This window comes from Hyla sarda, chromosome 10 (genome assembly GCF_029499605.1).
Source record: "Hyla sarda isolate aHylSar1 chromosome 10, aHylSar1.hap1, whole genome shotgun sequence".
Taxonomy (NCBI): Eukaryota; Metazoa; Chordata; class Amphibia; order Anura; family Hylidae; genus Hyla; species Hyla sarda.
The window spans coordinates 32,830,551-32,857,574 of NC_079198.1; the positions used below are offsets into that span (position 1 = coordinate 32,830,551).

Consider the following 27,024-nt stretch of genomic DNA (forward strand, 5'->3'; position numbering starts at 1 on the left):
TGCCAGGACAGCAAAAATAAAAACATGGCATACCACTTTGGAAACTAGACCCCTCGGGGAACGTAACAAGGGGTAAAGTGAACCTTAATACCCTACAGGTGTTTCACGACTTTTGCATATGTAAAAAAAAAAATTTTTTTTTTACCTAAAATGCTTGGTTTCCCAAAAATTTTACATTTTTTAAAAGGGTAATAGCAGAAGACACCCCCCAAAATTTGAAGCCCAATTTCTCCCGATTCAGAAAACACCCCATATGGGAGTGAAAAGTGCTCTGCTGGTGCACTACAGGTCTCAGAAGAGAAGGAGTAACATTTGGCTTTTTGAAAGCAAATTTTGCTCTGGGGGCATGCCGCATTTCGGAAGCCCCTATGGTGCCAGGACAGCAAAAAAAAACCACATGGCATACCATTTTGGAAACTAGACCCCTCGGGGAACGTAACAAGGGGTTAAGTGAACCTTTATACCCCACAGGTGTTTCATGACTTTTGTATATGTAAAAAAAAAATTTTTTTTTTAACCTAAAATGCTTGTTTTCCCCAAAATTTTACATTTTTAAAAAGGGTAATAGCAGAAAATCACCCCCAAAATTTGAAGCCCAATTTCTCCCGAGTACGGCGATACCCCATATATGACCCTAAACTGTTGCCTTGAAATACGACAGAGCTCCAAAGTGAGAGCGCCATGTGCATTTGAGGCCTAAATTAGGGACTTGCATAGGGGTGGACATAGGGGTATTCTACGCCAGTGATTCCCAAACAGGGTGCCTCCAGCTGTTGTAAAACTCCCAGCATGCCTAGACAGTCAGTGGCTATCTGGCAATACTGGGAGTAGTTGTTTTGCAACAGCTGGAGGCTCCGTTCTGGAAACAGTGGCGTACCAGACGTTTTTCATTTTTATTGGGGAGGGGGGCTGTGTAGGGTATGTGTATATGTAGTGTTTTTTACTTTTTATTTTGTGTTAGTGTAGTGTTTTTAGGGTACAGTCGCACGGGCGGGGGTTCACAGTAGTTTCTCGCTGGCAGCTTGAGCTGCAGCAGAAAATTTGCCGCAGCTCAAACTTGCAGCCGGATACTTACTGTAATCCTCCGCCCATGTGAGTGTACCCGTACGTTCACATTGGGGGGGGGGGGGGAAACATCCAGCTGTTGCAAAACTACAACTCCCAGCATGTACGGTCTATCAGTGGATGCTGGGAGTTGTAGTTTTGCAACCGCTGGAGGCTCCGTTTTGGAAACAGTGGCGTACCAGACGTTTTTCATTTTTATTGGGGAGGGGGGCTGTGTAGGGGTATGTGTATATGTAGTGTTTTTTACTTTTTATTTTATTTTGTGGTAGTGTAGTGTAGTGTTTTTAGGGTACAGTCGCACGGGCGGAGGGTTCACAGTAGTTTCTCGCTGGCAGTTTGAGCAGCGGCAGAAAATTTGCCGCAACTCAAACTTGCAGCCGGATACTTACTGTAATCCTCCGCCCATGTGAGTGTACCCTGTACGTTCACATGGGGGGGGGGAAATACCTCCAGCTGTTGCAAAACTACAATTCCCAGCATGTACGGTCTATCAGTGCATGCTGAGAGTTGTAGTTTTGCAACAGCTGGAGACACACAGGTTGTGAAACACCGAGTTTGGTAACAAACTCAGTGTTTTGCAACCAGTGTGCCTTCAGCTGTTGCAAAAGCTACAACCCCCAGCATGTACAGACAGCGGAAGGGCATGCTGGGTCTTGTAGTTATGCAACAGCCGGAGGCATACTACATTGGCTGGGGATGCTGGGGATTGTAGTTATGCAACAGCTGGAGACACACTGGTTTGCTACTTAACTCAGTGTGCCTTCAGCTGTTGCAAAACTACAACTCTCAGCAGTCACCGACAGCCAACGGGCATGCTGGGAGTTGTAGTTATACAACCACCAGATGCACCACTACAACTCCCAGCATGCACTTTAGCTGATTGTGCAAGCTGGGAGTTGTAGTTATACAACAGCTGAAGGTACACTTTTCCATAGAAAGAATGTGCCTCCAGCTGTTGCAAAACTACAAGTCCCAGCATGCCCATAAGGGCATGCTGGGAGTTGTGGTGGTCTGCCTCCTGCTGTTGCATAACTACAGCTCCCAGCATGCCCTTTTTGCATGCTGGGAGCTGTTGCTAAGCAACAGCAGGAGGCTGTCACTCACCTCCTGCTGCTGCTCCACGATGCCGCCGCACAGGTCAGTCCCTCGCCGCCACCGTCGCTCCTGGGGCCCCGATCCCAACAGGGACGCTGGGGATCGGGGTCCCCAGCACCGGGGGTCGTCTTCCCGCACCCGCTCACAGCCTCCGGAAGAGGGGCGGAGCGGGTTGCGGGAGTGACACCCGCAGCAGGCGCCCTGATTGGTCGGCCGGGAATCCGGCCGACGAATCAGGGCGATCGTGAGGTGGCACCAGTGCCACCTCACCCCTGCTGGCTCTGGCTGTTCGGGGCCCGACGGCTCTGACGGCCCCGATCAGCCAATAATTCCGGGTCATCGGGTCACTGGAGACCCGATTGACCCGGAATCCGCCGCAGATCGCTGGACTGAATTGTCCAGCGATCTGCGGCAATCGCCAACATGGGGGGACATAATGACCCCCCTGGGCGATATGCCGGGATGCCTGCTGAACGATTTCAGCAGGCATCCGGCTCCGGCTCCCCTCCGGCTAGCGGCGGGGGCCGGAAATGCTCAGGGCGTATCCATGCGCCCTCGGTCCTTAAGGACTTGGAAACGGGGGCGTATGGATACGCCCTATGTCCTTAAGGGGTTAAAGGGATACTCCGGTGCTTAGACATCTTATCCCCTATCCAAAGGATAGGGGATAAGATGCCTGATCACTGGGGTCCCACCGCTGGGGACCCCCATGATCTTGCACGCAGCACCCCAGTTAAAATCAGTCCCCGGAGCATGTTTGCTCCGGGTCTGATTACCGGCGACCACGGGGCAGGCGGCGTGTGACGTCACGCCTCCACCCCCGTGTGACGTCACGCTCCGCCCCTCAATGCAAGCCTATGGGAGGGGGCGTGATAGGGGATAAGATGTCTAAGCGCCGGAGTACCCCTTTAACCCAATTGTTTGCTTTGCTGCCTTAGAAGTATGGAAAGATGATGTTTTGCTAAGTAAATTTGAGCTGTAATACATTAAATTTTGGTCCAAGAGAAGAGAAAGAAATCGGCAACTCACCATTCAGCTGGTATGTTCTTCTTTTATTGAAGCATACTCACATGAATATAACAAAAGGAGAGAGGGTAGTGGGGGGATAGTGATATGCGACCGAGCTCCTGTTTCGCACACTAAGTGTGCTTCCTCCGGAGGAAGCACACTTAGTGTGCGAAACAGGAGCTCGGTTGCATATCACTATCCCCCCACTACCCTCTCTCCTTTTGTTATATTCATGTGAGTATGCTTCAATAAAAGAAGAACATACCAGCTGAATGGTGAGTTGCCGATTTCTTTCTCTTCTCTTGGAACATATGAATATCTCATTGTGTCAGAGCACCACCAGCAGCATCTAGCTACACCAACGCATATCCAACACGTTTATTTCCACTAATACCGCAGTGCCGTGCTACTTCTTATATGAACATTAAATTTTGGGGCGAGCTCTGCAGCAGAAAACGTTGCACCTGTTTCCATGAGTGCAGGTATAGATGTCATAACACTTCCCCCATGCCTTGTTGTTTGACACTGTTTTCTTTTAAAATGTATGCAAGAGTTTTAGTGAAGTGTGTAGCATTGCTTAGGGAACCTGTGCTGTATAATGTGCTGTCAACATATGTATGGTGAATGTATTATTTATTGTATATGTGATTGACGATTGATTGCTAATAAAGGTATAAAAAAAAAACACTTTTAGTAGAAGCAATGATACATCACACAATTACAGTGACCGCCCCGACCTACGATGGCCCCGACATACGATCATTTCAACATACAATGGCCTCTCAGAGGCCATCGCATGTTGAAGGCAGCATCAACATACGATGCTTTTGTATGTCGGGGCCATCGCATAAACGGCTATCCGGCAGCGCAGACTGCTTCAGCTTCCACCGGATAGCGGTTTACGGTGCCCGTGTGGTCCGCTGACGATCACTTACCTGTCCTCGGGGCTCCGGCGCGTCCTCTTCAGGATCCCCTGCATCGTTGGCGCTCTCCATCGACGTCATCACATTGCTGCGCACGCCGTCCCGTCATCCAATAGGAGCGGCGTGCGTAGCGACGTGATGGCGGCGACGTGAGAGCGAGGATGCCGGGGTAGCAGAGGCCTTGCCGGAGCGTCGGGGACTCCCTGGGGACGCGCGACATCCAGGGCAGCGGTGACGAGCGGTGACGGTCCGGAGCGGCGGGAACACATGAGTATAACCTCCAATACCAGTGGTCTTCAACCTGCGGACCTCCAGATGTTGCAAAACTACAACTCCCAGCATGCCCGGACAGCCGTTGGCTGTCCGGGCATGCTGGGTGTTGTAGTTTTGCAACATCTGGAGGTCCGCAGGTTGTAGACCACTGTCCTATACTTTACATTGCACGGATCCCTCAACATGCGATGGTTTCAACAAACGATGGTCCATTTGGAACGGATTACCATCATATGTTGAGGGACCATTGTATTCTTCTGCATAGCTACACAGGAGTCTTGAAAATCTGGGTAAAAATCCCTGTGTAGCAATACCGCATATATATATATATATATATATATATATATATATATATATATATATATATATAGCAACAAGAGAATACAGCAGCACACTGCTAGCGAAAAGATATAGATAAAACATGAGTATATAGATAAAACATGAGTATATAGATAAAGCATGAAAAGCTTTACAGCTGTAATGCAATAAATGAAGATATGAAATTATGAGGTACTTAGCTTGCAAATTTGGTGCCAAATAGTGTGGACCGTCCCACCACGGTAAGGTGACCTCATTCTGGGACGGACCCTACAATATGAATATGCCTCTGTGTGAACAGTACAACAGGCATTGCAAGGTCTGAAACATCCAAGGCACCTTATATACACCTAATAGAGGTGGGTGGGGTGCAGGATATATATATATATATATATATATATATATATATATATATATATATATATACACACACACATATATAATGTGACAAATGTGACTATTTTAAATTTAACAAAAGCAGATGCCTGTACAGTTGGTTGTGTTTGGCTTTGTCTCTAGGTTCCTGGCTGGCACTATGGTACATTTACACATCAAACCTAATCCTAATTCTTGCCTGACCACTTTATTTACTTGGCTCCTCCAATAACTGTCTCCCAGTCTACGTCTCGTACATGGTATCACTCAGGGGCCACTCCTGTTTTATAGCTACATAAATACCAGCAACAAATCATTAACCAGCTGCTGGTAACATAAATTTCCCCGAGCACAGGCAGCTTCCTTGTTTCTGACTTTACTGAACTGCACAAGGAACTGGACACTGCTGGACATTTCCATGCAGGATGCATTATATTGAGAACGGAATTTCGGAACACAATGCGCATCCATTTGGGACCGGTAGGTGACAACTATAATTCACTTGTCAGAGAAGCACAGAAAATTCAGCTATGCGGGGTATGGAAGACGTATAGGTGTATACATCATATAGTACTGTATGGATCAGCGGGCACTGACTTGTAGCTGTCCAGTTAAAGGGGTAGTCCAGTGGTGAAAAACTTATCCCCTATCCTAATTATAGGGGATAAGTTTGAGATCGCGGGGGGTCCGACCCCTGGGGCCCCCTGCGATCTCTCTGTACGGGGGCCAGGCTCTCCGGCCAGATAGCGGGCGTCGACCTCCACACGAAGCGGCGGCCGACACGCCCCCTCAATACATCTCTATGGCAGAGCCGGAGATTGCCGAAGGCAGCGCTTCGGCTCTGCGATAGAGTTGTATTGAGGGGGCGTGTCGGCCGCCGCTTCGTGCGGAGGTCAACACGCCCCCTTCCCGCAGGCTGTCGGGGCTCCGTACAGGAGATCGCAGGGGGCCCCAGCGGTCGGACCCCCCGCGATCTCAAACTTATCCCCTATCCTTAGGATAGGGGATAAGTTGGTCACCACTGGGTCACCAACTGGACTACTCCTTTAATGGTCTATTACAACTCCCAATATGAGCTGTCTGAGAATGCTGGAAGGTATAGTTCTACAAAAGTTCGAGAGTTGAGTTGGAAACCACTGATATAGACTGTCAGCCAGGAGGTCATACAGGTGGGTGGCTGGACGAATGGGTCAAGTTATACTAAAGTCTGGTTTGGGTGGGGATTACAGTTGGTGTTGTTGAAAACATATAGGGGGCATTTATCAATTTTGCCTGTTGACAGTTTCTTTTTAGCCTTTTTTTTCACTTTGGTTTTCGTGGACATGGACCAAATTTATCATTTGGTGCAAGTTGTTAGTAATTTTGGCGCAAATGTTGAAATCAGCCGTTCACAGCGCCTTTTACACAGAACTTACCACCACAGAGGACAGTGTATTCTACCCTGTAGAGCAGCCATTTCGGGGTCCCTCCTGCAGTATATCAGCAAGCGATATGAGTTATTTTCTTTTGTGGGGTTTATAGCCACCATGTGAAATGGATTTTATTTTCAAGTTGGGTAGTTGTTTTTTTTTTTGTTACTTTAGTGCAGTGGTCTTCAACCTGCGGACCTCCAGATGTTGCAAAACTACAACTCCCAGCATGCCCGGACAGCCGTTGGCTGTCCGGGCATGCTGGGAGTTGTAGTTTTGCAACATCTGGAGGTCCGCAGGTTGGAGACCACTGCTTTAGTGCTTTACCTTTCCTGAACCTGTGCGGCCATGTCCAATCCTGGCTCAACGGAGGGTGAAGGTTCCTCAGAGACAACTATGTCGCAGGATAGTATTGAGCAGCACTGGAGGCGTCGCTGCTTTCACAAAAAAAATGTTTTAATGTATTTTGACGCCTTTACATTTTCTGACATTGCTAAGTGTGTTTTCCATGTGCAAAATTTCTTGGCGGTGATTTGCGCCCAAAAAAAACTAAAGGCGCAAAATTGCGCCAAAGATCGATTGGCGCAAATGATGAATTACTGACTAAAGTTAAAATCACACACAGGACCGTGTGATTTTGATAAAGTTGTAAAAATGACAGTGGATAAAATGCACCAAACTTTGGCGCAAAAAGACACTGCGCCAAAGCATTGCGGCAAAGTTATGTTTAAAAAAAACACATAAATCCTTTGATAAATACCCCCCATGGTGTCCTTTCTGATTTTCATATGTAAATCAACAGATGAGCAACCCTCCAGTAACCCTCCACTTCTGCTGGAGCCCTCTTTTCTCTCTCTGCACAACGCTTAAAGGGGTACTCCGGTGGTCAACATGTTTTTCCGTTTTTGACTTACCCTATTTGTTTTGTTTCATTTCTATTCTTGTTGTTTAGGCGACTCTATTTCCGTTCTTTGTTGTCTTTTTATCCCCCACTTTGTTTTCCTATCTTTGCTTCTATTTCCTGTTTCTTGCTGTGCTGAAAACTACAAATCCCAGCATGCCACATGCCTTGCTGGTTTGGGGCGGCTCCTTTATTCTATTTTTGTTTGTTACGCCCTTTACCCACCCTACTATTTTCCCAGGTCAGCCCCCTTATTCACAGTACACTAATATAATCAGCCCTGGTTGGGATACACTGTCATACACACACAAAAGGGACTACAACTCCCAGCATGTGTCATTCAGGAGTCTTCAGTCTGTAGTATAACACCAGCATGCTGCTTCTGTAGTCTCCTGGGGGTTGTAGTTCACCACACCTCTGTAGGGCATACACCAGTGTTTCCCAACCAGGGTGCCTCCAGGTGTTGCAAAACTACAACTCCCAGCATGCCCTGACAGCCTTTGGGCATGCTAGGAGTTGTAGTTTTGCAACAGCTGGAGGCACACTGATTTGGAAACACTGGTGTAACATGATGTGTATGCTGAATAGGCTAGAACAGTGTTTCCCAACCATTGTACCTCCAGCTGTTGCAAATCTACAACTCCCAGCATGCCCAAAGCCTGTCAGGGCATGCTGGGAGTTGTAGTTTTGCAACAGCTGGAGGCACACTGGTTTGTAAACACTAGCATACATACACACACACACAACAGGGACTACAACTTCCAGCATGTGTCATTCAGGACATATAGTGGGAGATTTATCAAAACCTGTGCAGAGGAAAACTTGCCCAGTTGCCCATAGCAACCAATCAGCTTGCTGCTTTCAGTTTTATGAAGGCCTGTGAAAAATGAAAGAAGCGATCTGATTGGTTGCTATGGGCAACTGGGCAAGTTTTCCTCTGCACAGGTTTTGATAAATCTCCCCCATAGAGATCTTTCCCAGTATGAGATTTCTTCCCCTGCAGTCCATACATCCCCAGCCCGTGCACCTTCTCATCCTCCCCTTCAGATAACACTTATCTTCTCTGTGTTTCTTCTCCTGTGCAGACCTGCGTCCTTAGAATACAGAGCAGGGGGGAGGGGAGGTGAGGAGCTTTGTACTCAGCAGGATGAGATGAGGGGGCGTGGCTTATTCCTCTCATGCAGACAGAGAGAAAAAAAAATGCTGTGACATCTTGTCCACAACAGACTCAGAACTGTGGACGACAGTAAAAGAAAACCCTCTGAACTACAGAACTTCCTGCCAAACAAACAGGTAAGAAAAACACATACATGCTGCCAAAACATATAACACATGTATATTGCAAAAAAACTAAACTTACAAAGAAGATGCCATATAGTCAAAAAAATTCACCACCGGAGTACCCCTTTAATGGCTTTCCTGGGATTTCGATCCCCAAGGTCTATCCTTTTGGCTGGTGCCTACCATGATCAGTTGATAAGACCACTGTGCTTTGGTGAAAGTTGTATTTTCTTCAGGCTATGTTCACACAACATTTTAAACTTAGCTATGAATCTCACCATCTTCCAGCCAAAAACAGATGTTTTTTTGAGCCTTTCGATTTTGCCATACTTCTAGACTTTTACAACAAACAGCTGTCATTTGGGACTTTTACATCAAAATATGTCCCAAATTACATGCCAAAATAATACATACTGTATTTTGAGATGTAAACGGCTGAAGAGAAAGCTTTAGCACATTTTACAGACACAAAATGAAAGCGAGTGTACACAAAGGGAGAGACTTCAGTAGGAAAAATCCAGCCCTTTTTGGAGTTATTTGAGCTACGGTGGATAACTTTATTTTATTATTATTATTTTTTTTTTATCAACTGGTGCCAGAAAGTTAAACAGATTTGTAATTTACTTCTATTAAAAACTCTTAATCCTTCCAGTACTTATTAGCTGATGAATACTCCAGAGGAAATTCTTTTCTTTTTGGAACACAGAGCTCTTTGCTGACATCATGACCACAGTGCTCTCTGCTGACACCTTTGTCCATTTTAAGAACTGTCCAGAGTAGGAGAAAATTCCCATAGAAAACATTTGCTGCTCTGGACAGTTCCTTAAATGGACAGAGATGTCAGCAGAGAGCACTGTGGTCATGATGTCAGCAGAGAGCCCTGTGTTCCAAAAAGAAAACATTTTCCCCTGTAGTATTCAGCAGCTAATAAGTACTGGAAGGAATAAGATTTTTTTAATAGAAGTAATTTACAAATATATTTAACTTTCTCGCACCTGTTGATTTAAAAAAAAAATACTATTTGGATGGGGAAATTGAAAAGAAAACCGCAATTTAGCAAATTTTGGAAGGTTTCGTTTTCCCGCTGTACAATTTACGGTAGAAATTACAGGTCAGTATGATTAAAATAATACCCATGATTGCATACTTTTCTATTATTGTACCACTTAAAAAAAATTCTCAAACCTTTTAACCAAATTAGTACATTTAAAATCCCTGTATTTTGACGGCCTATAACTTTTTCATTTTTCCGTATAAACAGTGGTATGGGGCTCATTTTATAAGCGGTGGTATGGGGCTGTTTTTGCGGAGTGATCTGTACTTTTTTTTTTGATACCCCATTTGCATATATCAAACTTTAAGGCTAAGTTTCCGATTGTTTTTTTTTCTGGCAGTTTTTGGAAAGCTGTCACTGCAGTTTTTGAGCCAAAGCAAGAAATGTATTCAAAAGGAATAGGACATTACACTTCTCCCTTATGGATCCACTTCTGACTTTGGCTCAAAAACTGCAGTGGCAATATTCCAAAAACTGCCAGAAAAAAAACAAGTGGAAACTTCGCCTAAATTAAAAAAAAATGTAATAAATTTTGGGAATATTATCCGATCATCCATTTTAGTGACCGCACTGCGGCAAATGGTGTAAACGTAAAAAAAATATCAAAGTCCAAAGTTGCTGATTTTTGGTCACATCATATCCCTCAAAAAATAAATAAAAAGTGATCAAAAAGCATATATGTGTAAAAGTGCAGATCAGGGTGAAAAAAAGAGGTGATTTACCAGCAAAATGCCAATTCTGATTGGTCAGTTCCTCCAGTTGTGACAGGTATCACAGATCTGGACTGTCTGTACATTCATTGTATGTTGAGTCTGGTTTCAAGTTACGATGGTCCAGAAAAGGGTCAGAATACAGCTATTTTAAACATACTCATTTCGTTTAAAAAATGTGGCCTTTTTTAAAAGCAAAAAAAAAGGTCAAATGTATTCACCCACAAATAATATATATTTCTTTTGTTTCGCAGATTTTATGGTAAAATCAATAGTGTCATGACAAAGTACATCTGGCCGTGCAAAATACAAGCTCTTATATGGTTCTGTGGATTGAAAATAAAACAATTATGTCTCTTTAAGGGCAAGGAGAATAAAACAAATATACAAAAAAATGGAAATTTACTGATCCCTAAGGGCAAAATGGGCTGCGTTCTTTAGGCTAAGTTTCCACTTGTTTTTTTTTCTGCCAGTTTTTGGAAAAATACCACTGCAGTTTTTGAGCCAAAGCCAGAAGTGGATCCATAAGGAATAGGACATATAAAGGAAGGACTTACACTTCTCCTCCCTTATGGATCCACTTCTGACTTTGGCTCAAAAACAGAAAAAAAAAAAACAAGTGGAAACTTAGCCTAAAGGATTTAGGAATATAATAGGTAGCTGCTTTACAAGAAGATGCCTACGAACATTTCTAACCAGACTAGCTTCCATCACAACATGAAGTGACTTAATAGAGCTCAGCGGCGACAGGGAAATGACATCTTCCATGGCTACTATCTAGTCTCAACATTGTTAACACAATAAAGGTGGGTCATTTGTGAGTAGATAGAGGTTGGTGGCAGGGGCGTTGCTAGGTCTCCAAAAGACCTGGGGCTAGAGCCCACAGCACAGCCACGCCCCTAACCACACCCTTAACCCCTTCCCGACCTATGACATACCTGTACGTCATGAGTGGGAAGGTGTTCCCGACCCATGACATACAGGTACGTCATGAACATTTTTGCCGCTACTCGCGGCATCCCGCAGCGCCCGGTAAGATGGTGGCTATCACTGATAGCCAGCCATCTTACCATGCGACCACGGGGGGTTTCATCCCCCCCCCCCCCCCCCCCAGCGATCGCTGCTATCAGCTAATCAAATCTGACTAGCTGATAGCAGCGTTTCGCTATGAGAATACCTAGCAGCGTGGTGTGTGAGTCCCGATCACGGGGATCGGGACACACACCGCTCTGCTAAGTGTCCCTTACCCGTCCCCCGGCGTCACTTACCCGGCCATGCAGTGTCCCGAGCGGTCCCGGCGCGAGCGGCGTCCTCCAGGCGGTCCCGGAGGTGGTGCGTCCCGGCTGTGAGTTTGCAGCAGCAGGGCGGCATCTTCATTGGCAGCAGTGAGATCGCCGTAAAGCGATCCCACCGCTGCCTTTGGGAGTTTCAAAACTGCAACTCCCAGCATGCCCAGACAGCCTTTGGCTCTCTGTGCATGCTGGGAGTTGCAGTTTTGCAACATCTGGAGGTCAACAGTTTGGAGACCACTGTATAATGGTCTCCAATCTGTGCTCTTCCAGATGTTGCAAAACTACAAATCTCAGCATGCTCAGTCTGTCCAGGCATGCTGGGAGTTGTAGTTCTGTAACATCTGGAAGAGCACAGATTGGAGACCATTATACAGTGGTCTCCAAACTGTGGACCTCCAGATGTTGCAAAACTACAACTCCCAGCATACCAGACTGCCCAGGCATGCTGGAAGTTATAGTTCGGCAACATCTGATCCTTCAGATATTGCCGAACTACAACTTCCAGCATGCCTGGGCAGTCTGGGCATGCTGGGATTTGTAGTTTTGCAACAACTGGAGGCACACTGGTTTGGAAACACTAAGTTAAGTAATAAACTTTCAAGTGTTTTGCAACCAGTGTGCCTTCAGCTGTTAGATAACTACAACCCCCAGCATGCACGGACAGCACCCATCTTGAAAAGTCCCCCCCCCCCTCCCATATACTAATGTGCCACAAACAGGAAGTTAATATCCCCAACCATTCCGATTTTATTAAGGTGTATCCATATGAATGGCCCACCCTGTACTATACTGGTGCAATTACTAGTACCATTTCCATAATGCTATACCAGTGCTATATATCCATAATACTGCTACAATTAGTATGACTGATACATAGAGCACTGGTATAGCATGGTGGGGGTGAAAGTAGTAATAATATGCCTGACAGTAGAATATAGAATAAGCAGCCCATTCTTCGGTGGGGGTTCAACTGCTGAGACCCCGGCGATCACCTCAGTTCAAGTGGCTCTCCAGCTGTTGTAAAGACAACTCCCATCATACCTGGAGAGCCTCAGGCGTTATGGGAGTTGTAGTTTTCTAACCGCTGTAGAGCCACAGATTAGGGTACATTGTCACCCATCATAACTGCAGAACTTACAAGTGATGGATACAGTCAGGAGAATACACAATAATACAGTGATCCCTCAACTTACAATGGCCTCAACATACAATAGTTTCAACATACAATGATCTTTTCTGGACCATCGTAACTTGAAACCAGACTCAACATACAATGAATGTACAGACAGTCCAGATCTGTGATACCTGTCACAACTGGAGGAACTGACCAATCAGAATTGGCATTTTGCTGGTAAATCACCTCTATTACTGAAGTACAAGCACTGAATGGCTGTCTGGTAGCGCCCCCTACAGTACAGGGAGGAACTACAAGTTCTGTACTACTCCTTACCTGTGCCAGGGTTAGCTGCTCCTTTGGACACCAAGTAAGGGTGGCTCCATTTGGGACACTGAGTGTACTGTATAGGACCCTGAAGAAGATCCTTTCCTCTACATAAACCATTGTTTCCCAACCAGGGGGCCTCCAGCTGTTGCAAAACTACAACTCCCAGCATGCCCGGACAGCCGTTGGCTGTCCGGGCATGCTGGGTGTTGTAGTTTTGCAACAGCTGGAGGCTCCCTGGTTGGGAAACACTGACCTAGACAGTGATTTACAGCTTCCAGCAGCTCTTTATCACTTTTATATGTAAGGATTTGCTTTATCTGTATTAGTTATCTACTTATTTTTCTTTAATCCTCCCTTTTTCCTATTTTTGGATGACATTTTGGAGGCTTCAGAACCAATTACCAGGTTTCCATAGAGTTCTGGTCTCAACATACAATGGTTTCAACATACAATGGTCGTCCTGGAACCAATTAATATTGTAATTTGAGGGACCACTGTATCAGTGACCTGAGTGATGTCTTCTGTTGTTGTTGCTGCTTTTCTTCTCTACTTCTTCTTGTCGAGGCACCAGGACATTTTCCAGCTTCATCTTCCTCTGCAGAACCTGACGTCCGGACATTAGTGTTAATTTCTTAGCAGATCCTCATCCTCTATATGAAGATAAAAATTATTATCCCCCTGCCAAAAACTGGGCCACCTGAATATAACCATGTCAGACATCCTCCAGACCCCTCTGTCCACCTCCTCCTCATCTACACTCCTCCAGGCTCATCTGTCTTCCTTCCAGCTCCTCTGTCCTCTTCCTTATCCAGACCTCTGTCCTCCTCCAGACCCCTTTATCATCTGCCTTCTCCAGACCCCTCTGTTGTTTGCCTCCTCCAGACCCCACTGTACTCTTCCTCCAGACCCCTCTGTACTCCTCCTCCAGACCCCTCTGTACTCCTCCTCCAGATCCCTCTGTACTCCTCCTCCAGACCCCACTGTACTCTTCCTCCAGACCCCACTGTACTCTTCCTCCAGACTCCTCTGTACTCCTCCTCCAGACCCCACTGTACTCTTCCTCCAGACCCCACTGTACTCCAGCTCCAGACCCCACTGTACTCTTCCTCCAGACTCCTCTGTACTCCTCCTCCAGACCCCACTGTACTCTTCCTCCAGACTCCTCTGTACTCCTCCTCCAGACCCCACTGTACTCTTCCTCCAGACCCCACTGTACTCCTCCTCCAGACCCCACTGTACTCTTCCTCCAGACCCCACTGTACTCTTCCTCCAGACCCCTCTGTACTCTTCCTCCAGACCCCACTGTACTCCTGCTCCAGACCCCTCTGTATTCCTGCTCCAGACCCCACTGTACTCTTCCTCCAGACCCCACTGTACTCTTCCTCCAGACCCCACTGTACTCTTCCTCCAGACCCCACTGTACTCTTCCTCCAGACTCATCTGTACTCCTCCTCAAGACCCCACTGTACTCCTGCTCCAGACCCCACTGTACTCTTCCTCCAGACCCCACTGTACTCTTCCTCCAGACCCCACTGTACTCTTCCTCCAGACCCCTCTGTACTCTTCCTCCAGACCCCACTGTACTCCTGCTCCAGACCCCACTGTACTCTTCCTCCAGACTCCTCTGTACTCCTCCTCCAGACCCCTCTGTACTCCTCCTCCAGACCCCTCTGTACTCCTCCTCCAGACCCCTCTGTACTCCTGCTCCAGACCCCACTGTACTCTTTCTCCAGACTCCTCTGTACTCCTCCTCCAGACCCCTCTGTACTCCTGCTCCAGACCCCTCTGTACTTCTGCTCCAGACCCCTCTGTACTTCTGCTCCAGACCCCTCTGTACTCCTGCTCCAGACCCCTCTGTACTCCTGCTCCAGACCCCTCTGTACTTCTGCTCCAGACCCCTCTGTACTTCTGCTCCAGACCCCTCTGTACTTTTGCTCCAGACCCCTCTGTACTCCTCATCCAGACCCCTCTGTATTCCTGCTCCAGACCCCTCTGTTGTTTGCCTCCTCCAGACCCCTCTGTTGTTTGCCTCCTCCAGACCCCTCTGTTGTTTGCCTCCTCCAGACCCCACTGTACTCCTGCTCCAGACCCCTCTGTACTCCTCCTCCAGACCCCTCTGTACTTTTGCTCCAAACCCCTCTGTATTCCTGCTCCAGACCCCTCTGTTGTTTGCCTCCTCCAGACCCCTGTGTTGTTTGCCTTCTCCAGACCCCACTGTACTCCTCCTCCAGACCCCACTGTACTCCTCCTCCAGACCCCACTGTACTCCTGCTCCAGACCCCTCTGTTGTTTACCTCCTCCAGACCCCTGTGTTGTTTGCCTCCTCCAGACCCCACTATACTCCACCTCCAGGCCCCTCTGTACTCCTGCTCCAGACCCCTCTGTTGTTTGCCTCCTCCAGGCCCCTCTGTACTCCTCCTCCAGACCCCTCTGTACTCCTCTCCTCCAGACCCCTCTGTACTCCTGCTCCAGACCCCTCTGTGGTTTGCCTCCTCCAAACCCCTCTGTACTCCTCCAGACCCCTCTGTCCACCTCCAGACCCCTAAGTCTTCCTCCAGGGTTCTCTGTTACATCGCATCCCCCCACCTCAGACCAAAACCTCCCCCGGAACCCTTAGTTTTTTTCCAGACTCATCCCCCCCCCCCAGATCCCTAAGTCATGTATATGTATATATGTAAGATGGCTGTGTTCCCCCTACAGACCCATTTGAGGGCTTGTTTTTTGCACCACCAATTTTACTTTGTAATACCACCAATCATTTCACCACAAAATCTATGGCGAACCAGAAAGAAAATATTTGTGGGGCAAAATTGAAAAAAAAAAAGCCATTTTGTAACTTTTGGGGGCTTCCGATTCTACACTTTTCGGCAATAATGATACCTATCTTATATAGGTTTGATTTAGTTATACTTCTGTTAAAAAATGATAACTTTTTTCACCAAAATTAGTACATTTAAAAATGTCCTCTTCTGACCTCTATAATTTTTTTATACAGGGCTTTTTTATACGGGGCGATATGAGAGGTCATTTTCTGCACCGTGATCTGTAGTTTTTATCTGTATCATTTTTGTTTTGACTGGACTTTTTGATTGCTTTTCAAAAAAAAATTTAGTGTATACAAAGTGATCACAAATATGCAATTTTGGACTTTGGTATTTTTATATGTAATCGCTATTGACTGTGCGGTACTCCCTGATGTCCTGGTACTTTAGGACACAGGGCATACTTGTACACCCAGAGTAATTCCGGTCCCTGCCACTAGCCAGGCGGAGAACGGACCGGGATGCCTGGTGAGTGGCAGGCACCGCGTGCAAACCCCTGGGTGACCCAGAAAAAAAGGGTGAACAGCACCTATCACCCTTTAGCAGAGAATGTCATTTTGAATACTTTGAGGGGTGCAGTTTCTATAATGGGGTAATTTATGGGGTATTTCTAATATGAAGGCCCTTCAAATCCACTTCAAAACTGAACTGGTCCCTGAAAAATTCCGATTTTTAAAAGCTTGTGAAAAATTTGAAAATTGCTGCTGAACTTTGAAGCCCTCTGATGTCTTCCAAAAGTAAAAACATTTCAACTTTATGATGCCAACATAAAGTAGACATTTTGTATATGTGAATCAATATATAATTTATTTGGTATGTCTATTTTCCTTACTAGCAGAGAGCTTCAAAGTTAGAAAAATGCTAGAATTTTTCACAAAGAAATTATGCCAGTATCGACAAAAATTTACCACTATGTTAAAGTAGAATATGTCACAAAAAAACAATCTCTGAATCAAATTCATAAGTGAAAGCATTCCCGAGTTATAAAATGCTTAAAGAGTACCTTTCATCAAACAAACTTTTTATATATGATAGATTTATATATGATAGAATCAACTTTCAAATTGGTTTTCATTAAAAAAATGTGCTTACTTTTAATTATTACTGTTTAAAAAAGTGACCACTAGGGGTCTCCCTAGCAGTCCTGGCCGCAAGCCTTTGTATAGATTTCGGACTCATACCGAAATCTATAGAGTCCGAAATCTCAGACTGCGGCCGGGACATGTGACCAGCACAGCGCTGCTCCCTGCCTGTCAATCAGACAGGAGGGAGCGAGTGCTGTGCTCGTAGCTGCTCCGGACGGGAGAAGCAGTACCCCCCCCCCCCCAGCAGGCTTCAGTGACGTAGCACCTGCTGGGGCACGTCCACATCCTACTGCCGGCAGCTCACACTATGTGAGCAAGAAGAAAGGTGAGATACAGAGCTTTTTATAGCTCTTTAAAAAAAATTAAGATCAGGGGGGGGAGTGTTAGGTGTAGGTAGGGAACATAGCCTGAGTTAGTTTAGAAAAGTTTACTTAGTGATAGGTACTCTTTAAAGTGACAGTGGTCAGATGTGCAAAAAATGCTCTGGTCCTTAAGGTGAAAATGGGCTTGGTCCTTAAGGGGTTAATAAACGTTATATTTTTATAGTTCGTACATTTACATACGTGGCGGTACTACATTTTGTTTTTTAAATGGGAAAAGGGGAGTGATTCTAACTTTTATTAAGGAAGGGGTTAAATCACTTTCATTAACTTTTTTACACTATGTTTTTTAGTCCCCACAGGGGACTGTACCATGCAATCTTCTGTTTGCATGCACTGTTAAATGCTATGCCATAGCATAGCATTGATCAGTGTTATTAGTGCTTTGCTGCTCCAGCCTGACATGGCTGACTGGAGCTTCAGAGCAATGATTGGATGAGGAGGCAGGTAAGGGCCCTCCCGTCGTCCTCTTAGCTGATCGGGACATTGCGTTTTTACAGCAGTGGTCCCTATCAGCTCCGCTGGGCTGCCCGGTCTTTTTTTATTTTTTTTATTTTAGACGCTGCAATCAACTTTGATTGCGGCGTCTAAGGAGTCAATGCCAGGCATCACCGGGACAGTGATGTTCGGTATCAGCCACGGGACCAACCCACTATGACGCGGGGTCAGCTCCTGAGCCCACGTCATAGAAGGGAAGTGGGACGAGGGCGTACAGGTACGCCTTTCGTCCTTAAGGTGTTAAAACTTCACTTTTTACATTAAAGATCAATAAAAAATCTAAAAATTAAAAATCATACATACATAATACATCTATCATACATACATCTAGCATAAATTCATACATCTTTCATGCATGCACACATCTATTATACATACATTTATCATGCATGCACACATCCATTTTTCATACATCTCAAGACGGAATTTCCACCACAGATACCACGGGCGGCACTAGGACTGCCCATACTGCGTTGCTGTCCCCATACACAGCAATGCGTTTTTGAGCAGATTTGCTCAGAAATAGAAATTCATTGCCGTCTTTGGGGACTGCAACACAGTATGCGTGATCCTTGAGCTGCCCATGGGATCTTCGGCGTAAATCTGTTGGGATATTTCAAAGTGTAAACCTGGCCTTATACATACATCTATCATGCATACATACACATACTTCCATCATGCATACACACTTCAATCATACATGCATATATTATTATACATACACATATCATACATACATACATCTATCATACATACAAACATTATACATATAAACATCTATAATACATACATCATACATACATCTATCATACATATATACATCTATTATGCATACCTTCATACCTTCTTGCCAAAAAAAATGCCAGAAAAAACACTAACACATTTTCCTGTGTTTGGCGTTTTTTTCTTGCGTCTTTTTGGGCATTTTTGCCTTTGTGTGGAAACTGCATTTTGGCCCCATTGGTGTCTTTTTAAGAATTTTGTTGGGTACCAAAAAAATAAAAAAGGATGCAGTAAAGATGAAAAAAATAGTATTTAACGAAATTTATATTTTTTAGAACAAAATTTTTGTAAATTTTTAAACAGATACCAATTTATGTGGTCGGGCAGGGACCTAAAAATGTAGCCGACAATATAAAAAATGTATTAAAGGGCCATTTAATTGTAAAAATAATATATTTTTTTATAATTAAATTTGTGAAATTTTTTATTAGTAATGCATTTTAATTATGTGTTTAATAAAGTGTGTGTTTTTTAGGTAGTACGACTACTCCCAGCATGGAAAAGACTGTACCTGTACACCTGATGTGATCGTCCTTTATATTGCAGAGATGCGGAGCGGCTCTTTACAGCGCTCGCATCTTTGCTATGAACTTCGGGCCGGCCAGCGATGTGAATAGAAATTCTCATCACTGATTCATATTTCCCGCTGAGAATGGTGATTGGCTGCCACATCCATAAATATGAATAAGTGAGGTGAATTTCTATTCACATTACTGGCTGGCCCGGAGTTCATAGCTGTAGCATCTCTGCAATATAAAGGACAATCGCAATGGGTGTCAGGAGTGACACCCGGGGCGATCTCTTAGTACAGGTACTACTACTCCAAGCATGGAACAGTCTGCTCCATGCTGGGAGTAGTAGTATTGCCTAAAATTTTTTAAAAATAATGAAAAAAAATGTAAAAAACACACACTTTATTAAACGCATAATTAAAATACATTACTAATAAAAAGATTCACAAAATTAATTATAAAAAATACATTATTTTTACAATTAAATGGCCCATTTATAAATTTTTTATATTGCCGGATACATTTTTATGTCCCTGCCCACCCACATAAATTGGTCCCTGTTTAAAAATTAACAAAAATTTCATTCTAAAAAATATAAATTTAGTTAAATACAATTTTTTCCATCCCTACTGTATTTTTTTATTTTTTATGGTACCCTACGAAATTTAATTATAAAAAGGTATCTCCATCCCTTTTTTGGATTGCTTAAGTCGAAAATAGCATAAAAACCACCTGCAAAAACGCTAAAGTTAAAACCCACACAGCGTTTTTCTTTAGCTTCTATGGGAGTAAAAATGACACGATTTCAGTGAAAAAAAAACACCATATGAAAAAACCCAACATGCTGTGATTTTGAAAAACTGGCAAGGAGCTGAAAACGGCAAAAGGATTTAAAAAAAAAATGCCAAACTGAAAAACGCCAAGTGGAAAAGGCATTTTGCATTTTCCTATTGACTTGCAGCTAACATCTGGCCACAGCATTTTTTTCACTGAAAAAACACCATGCGGCAGATTTGGCGTTTTTATTGGCGTTTTTGCCACACATAAAAACAAGTGGAAACTTAGCCTAAGGCCATGAGTAAACATAGTGGATTTGATGCAGAGTAGATGTAAATTATCTGTGCTTATATCCATGCTAAAGATTTGCTACAAAATTACAGTACAATGAATGTAAATTTGGGTCCTGCACTGACTATGCAGTGTAAACTCTGGACTCTCTGGGGGAGATACATTAAAACCTGTCCTAAGAAAAAGTTGCTAAGTTGCACATAGCAACCAATCAGATCGCTTCTTTCATTTTACAGAGGCCTTATTATAAAATGAAAGAAGCAAGACCGCATACGGGTGAAAAATGAGCCAACCGGAGTCACCATTTGACTCCAGTCGGCTCATTAAAGTAAATGGATTTCAGCGCTGGTCCGGCTGGGGTACGGGAGAGCCCGATTTGCCCCTCCCACAGCCGGATCCGGCACCCGTAACGTAAATACGAGGTGTGAATGCAGCCTTAGGCCAATAACAACACATTGAAGTATGTTCCCAAATCTGACACCCACAATACTCCCTGATTATTTGTCATGTTGTCTTGTTTTCCCTTCAATGTCATGTATTTATTAGACTTGTGCACTAGAAAAATTTTCGTTTCATTTCGTTTCGTTTTTTCGTTTTGGAAAAAAATTTCGGTTTGGCAATATTTTCAGTTTAGATTTTTCGGATACATTCGGTATTCGGGTATTCGTGTTGGTTTTTTCGGATACATTCGGTATTCGGGTACATTCGGTAAATCTTTAGTCTTTTTTTGGACTTTAGCAATCCTAATAAATAATTGAGATACCTTTTTTATTAAAATTTCGCAGGGTATCATAAAAAATCATAATAAAAAAGATACAGTGGTGATGAAAAAAATTGTATCTAACGAAATGTATCTTTTTTATTATGAAATGTTTATTCATTTTTAAACAGGGATCAATTTATGTGAGCGGGTAAAGCACTAAAAATGGAGCCGACAATAATGAAAATGTAGTGTGTGCGTGTTTTTCACTTTTTTTTAAAACATTTTTTAGGTAGTACTACTACTCCCAGCATGGAACACACTCTTCCATGATGGGAGTAGTAGTTACCTGTACTAATTGACAGATTGCAGGGGTCCCTTGCGATCCTCTTGTATAATGTATAGATGCGGCGGCTGCTCTTCTATGGTCCCCTGCACTCACGTATATGTACACATATTCATATTTCCCGCAGAGCTGTGATTGGCCAGATGGTTCCAGCCAATCACAGCTCTCTGTGAGAAATAGGAATATGTGTATATATACGGCCGTGCAGGGGACCATAGGAGAGCGGCCGCCGCATTCATACATTATACTGGAGGATCGCAGCGGGTGTCAGGAGTGATACCTGTAGTGATCTTCGCTTTACTACAAGTACTACCACTCCCAACATGGAGTACACTTTGCTCCATGCTGGGAGCTGTAGTACCTGTATTAATAGACAGATCGCAGTGGGTGTCAGAAGTTACACTCGCTGCGATATGTCTATTAATGCAGGTACTACAGCTCCCAGCATGGAGCAGAGTGTGCTCCATGTTGGGAGTATTAGTACCTGCAGTAAGGGACAGATCCCAGTGGATGTCAATCCTCCTGACACCCGCTGCGATCCTCCTGATGTGAATGTCGGGATCAGCTGTTCTCAGGGCTACAGAGCCAGGAGAACAGCTGACGCTGAGCCGTAGGTATATATCGTATATCTACTGCCCAGCAAGAACTTACAGTGAGCCTGCAATGTGTATATACAGTATACACATTGCTGGCTCACTTAACCCCTTGCTGAGCTGTGCGCTATGCGCAAGCCCAGCAAGGGAAGAGTTAACTTACACTGCTGGACAGTGTAGGTTAACCCTTTGGGCGGTATACACTATATACAGCTATCTATAGATAGCTGTATACAGTGTATACAGAAGACGAAGTCCAGCTTACTTCCCTCGAGTCCCGGGCCGGGTTCGTGTAGCTCCGCCCCCTAGTGATGACGTCATTAGGGGGTGGAGCTACAGAAGGGAACAAGGCTAGTTTATCTGAAGCTCTGTTCACATTGTACGTTTTGTATAATGTGAACAGACCCTTCTGGCAGTGTCTACCCAGACAGGGAGACTCCAGCTGTTGCTAAACTACAACTCCCAGCATGCCCAGACAGCCAAAGGCTGTCTGGGCATGCTGGGAGTTGTAGTTTTGCACCAATTGGTGGCTCCCTGTTTGGGTAGACATTGCATCATGGGTGCTCTCCCCAGCGGACAGCGGCAAAAATGTCATAACCAATTTTTTGTGTTTTTTTTTCTTCTCGTTTCAGATCCGTGTATGCAGAGGATTACTGCGGATTCGATGGATTACAGCGGATTATTTTTTTTCCCTTTAATAAAATGGTTAACGAGGGCTGTGGGGGAGTGTTTTTTTAAATAAAATAATTTTTCCAATGTGTTGTGTTTTTTTTTTTATTTTTATTGAATTTTCAGGGTTAGTAGCGGAAGCTGTCTTATTGACGGATTCCATTACTAGGCCAGGGCTTAGTGCTAGCCCCAAAAACAGCTAGCGCTAACCCCCAATTATTACCCCGGTACCCACCGCCACAGGGGTGCCGGGAAGAGCCGGTACCAACAGGCCCGGAGCGTCAAAAATGGCGCTCCTGGGCCTAGGCGGTAACAGGCTGGCGTTATTTAGGCTGGGGAGGGCCAGTCACAATGGTCCTCACCCACCCTGGTAACGTCAGGCTGTTGCTGTTTGGTTGGTATTGTGCTGAGAATGAAAATACGGGGAACCCTATGCGTTTTTTTTTTAATTTAAATAAAAAGATAAAAAAAAAAACGCATAGGGTTCCCCGTATTTTCATTCTCAGCCAGATACCAACCAAACAGCAACAGCCTGACGTTACCAGGGTGGGCGAGGACCATTGTTACTGGCCCTCCCCAGCCTAAATAACGCCAGCCTGTTACCGCCTAGGCCCAGGAGCGCCATTTTGACGCTCCGGGCCTGTTGGTACCGGCTCTTCCCGGCACCCCTGTGGCGGTGGGTACCGGGGTAATAATTGGGGGTTAGCGCTAGCTGTTTTGGGGGCTAGCACTAAGCCCTGGCCTAGTAATGGATTCCGTCAATAAGACAGCGTCCACTACTAACCTTGAAAATTCAATAAAAAAAAAAAAACACAACACATTGGAAAAATTATTTTATTTAAAAAAACACTCCCCCACAGCCCTCGTTAACCATTTTATTAAAGGAAAAATTAAATAATCCGCCGTAATCCATCGAATCCGCAGTAATCCTCTGCATACACGGATCTGAAACGAGAAGAAAAAAACACAAAAAATTGGTTATGACATTTTTGGCGCTGTCCGCTGGGGAGAGCACCCATGATGCAATGTCTACCCAAACAGGGAGCCACCAATTGGTGCAAAACTATAACTCCCAGCATGCCTAGACAGCCTTTGGCTGTCTGGGCATGCTGGGAGTTGTAGTTTAGCAACAGCTGGAGTCTCCCTGTCTGGGTGGACACTGCCAGAAGGGTCTGTTCACATTATACAAAACGTACAATGTGAACAGAGCTTTAGATAAACTAGCCTTGTTCCCTTCTGTAGCTCCGCCCCCTAATGACGTCATCACTAGGGGGCGGAGCTACACGAACCCCGCCCTGGACTCGAGGGAAGTAAGCTGGACTTCGTCTTCTGTATACACTGTATACAGCTATCTATAGATAGCTGTATATAGTGTATACCGCCCAAAGGGTTAACCTACACTGTCCAGCAGTGTAAGTTAACTCTTCCCTTGCTGGGCTTGCGCATAGCGCACAGCTCAGCCAGGGGTTAAGTGAGCCAGCAATGTGTATACTGTATACACATTGCAAGTTCACTGTAAGTTCTTGCTGGGCAGTAGATATACGATATATACCTACGGCTCAGCGTCAGCTGTTCTCCTGGCTCTGTAGCCCTGAGAACAGCTGATCCTGACATTCACATAAGGACGATCGCAGCGGGTGTCAGGAGGATTGACATCCACTGGGATCTGTCCCTTACTGCAGGTACTAATACTCCCAACATGGAGCACACTCTGCTCCATGCTGGGAGCTGTAGTACCTGCATTAGTAGACATATGGCAGCGAGTGTAACCGCTGCGATCTGTCTATTAATACAGGTACTACAGTTCCCAGCATGGAGCAGAGTGTGCTCCATGTTGGGAGTATTAGTACTTGTAGTAAAGGAAAGATCACTGGGTATCACTCCTGACAGCCGCTGCGATGCTCTTGTATAATGTATGAATGCGGCGGCCGCTCTTCTATGGTCCCCTGCACGGCCGTATATATACACATATTCCTATTTCTCACAGAGAGCTGTGATTGGCTGGAACCATCTGGCCAATCACAGCTCTGTGGGAAATATGAATATGTGTACATATACGTGAGTGCAGGGGACCATAGAAGAGCAGCCGGCGCATCTATACATTATACAAGATGATCGCAAGGGACCCCTGCAATCTGTCAATTAGTACAGGTAACTACTACTCCCATCATGGAAGAGTGTGTTCCATGCTGGGAGTAGTAGTACTACCTAAAAAATGTTTTAAAAAAAAGTGAAAAACACGCACACACTACATTTTCATTATTGTCGGCTCCATTTTTAGTGCTTTACCCGCTCACATAAATTGATCCCTGTTTAAAAATGAATAAACATTTCATAATAAAAATGATACATTTCATTAGATACAATTTTTTCCATCACCACTGTATCTTTTTTATTATGATTTTTTTATGATACCCTACGAAATTTTTATAAAAAAGGTATCTCCATAATTTTTTAGGATCGCTAAAGTCCAAAAAAAGAATAAAAAGATTTACCGAATGTACCCGAATACCGAATGTATCCGAAAAATCAAACTATCTATATCCTTTTTATTATATTTGTTATCAGAATGAATTATTCACGTTCGTTTACAGATAACGAATGCATTCGTTATTTACAGCTTTATGGCTGGGAAATAACGAATGTATTCGTTACTTTGCTATTCGTATTATCGTGGCTATTCGGGAATGTTCAAAATATGTTTTCGTGCATTCGGTTCGGTCCGAATGCACGAAAACGGTAAAATTCGTTAATTTAGACATTCGTGCCGAACCGAATTGCACATGTCTAGTATTTATTGTTGTCCGTATGTCCTGACTGTAGTCATGGAGTAATTCTATGAATGAAAAAACATTAAACACAAATACTGGTATGTGATCGGCAGATGTAACGTGGCAGAAAAATGAGCTGCCTGAGTCATTACTACGGTACCGAGGTCATGAAGAACAGCCATGGTCAGAAACTATCCCGCCGCCAAGAGAAGGTATTCTGGAAGACAAGTGGGTGGATATGTGGCTAGAGGATGAAGACAGGCCTATAAAAGACTTTTGTTGCTCTATGCAGAAGAAAAGGGAAATAAGGTAAATTATTATTTGCATGTTTTTATCCACACAATATTTCTTTTTTTTTTCTTTTTCACAATATGTAGTCAGATGCTACACTCCTTTCCATCTGACCCATACAATGTGTTAATTTTGGATATAAAGAGTTACTGTTTCTTAAATAAACTTCTGACTTTGTGACAATGTTGTTGAGATCCCCTAAAATGATTAAAGGGGTACTCCGATGAAAACCTTTTTTCTTTTAAATCAACTGGTGGCAGAAAGTTAAACAGATTTGTAAATTACTTCTATAAAAAATCTTAATCCTTCCTGTACTTATTAGCTGCTGAATACTACAGAGGAAATTCTTTTCTTTTTGGAATGCTCTCTGATGACATCACGAACACAGTTCTCTCTGCTGACGTTATTATAATAATAATGCTTTATTTATTGTTGTCCTTAGTGGGATTTGAACCCAAGTCCCCAGCACTGCAAGGCAACAGTGCTAACCACTGAGCCACCATGCTGCCCTTAGCATACATCTGCTATGCATGGCTGCTAAAATGGACAGAGATGTCAGCAGAGAGCACTGTGCTCGTGATGTCATCAGTGTTCCAAAAAGAAAGGAATTTCCTCTGTAGCATTCAGCAGCTAATAAGTACTGGAAGGATTAAGATTTTTTAATAGAAGTAATTTACAAATATGTTTAACTTTCTGCCACCAGTTGATTTAAAAGAAAAAAGGTTTTCACCGGAGTACCCCTTTAAATATATCTGGGTAAAGCGGATACCTGTGCACCTCACTCCCTGGCTCACCGCTCAGTCCAACTGAGATAGGAGACAGGTTCCATTAGTCTATGGAGCCTGTCATCTGCAATTAGTCAAACTAAGTGGTAAGCTGAGGATTTAAACACACAGCAGTGTGCTTCACCTGGCTATGTGTAATGATCAGAAGGGGGAAATGAGACCCTGACTAATCTAAACTTTATTTAACCCCTTCCCATGACGGCTCTAATCTGTCTTAGAGCCGCTAGGGTGTGTAGAGTGGGGTCCCGACTGATTTCAGGAGCCAAGGGCTGTTGCTAGTAGCCTGCGTGTGGCAATTGACGCCCAACGCTATTAACCATTTAGAAAGCAATGTCAAAATGTGAGTAAGTAGCATTATTGGTGGTGCAGTGGGTCAGATCTCCTGGTCAGGGGATCCGTTGTTCCGGCAGCCAGAGTGCTTACCTGAGCCTTGATGGCTGCCGGGGACTTCCTAGAGCCTGCCTGTAGAGCCCAGATCTGATGGATCAATGCAGGACATGTGTTTATCACTAATCCCAAACAGTGAATGGCATAATTAAAAAAATTAAAATAAATGTCAGACGTGATTCGCAG

General features: G+C 44.4%; 1 protein-coding gene across 2 annotated transcripts in view; it reads left to right on the forward strand.

Annotated features, from left to right (window-relative positions):
* The first annotated feature begins 5,418 nt into the window (after positions 1-5,418).
* Positions 5,419-27,024, forward strand: part of TMC4 (transmembrane channel like 4) — a 75,799-nt gene continuing 54,193 nt past the window's right edge. The window contains exons 1-2 of one of the 2 annotated variants that reach the window (XM_056543299.1): positions 5,419-5,537; positions 25,489-25,684. In XM_056543299.1, coding sequence (XP_056399274.1) covers positions 5,483-5,537; positions 25,489-25,684 — 251 coding nt within the window. In that variant the 5' untranslated portion in view covers positions 5,419-5,482. Of the gene's footprint in view, positions 5,538-8,498; positions 8,661-25,488; positions 25,685-27,024 lie in introns of those variants that run through there. The other variant, XM_056543300.1, reaches the window with a different exon arrangement.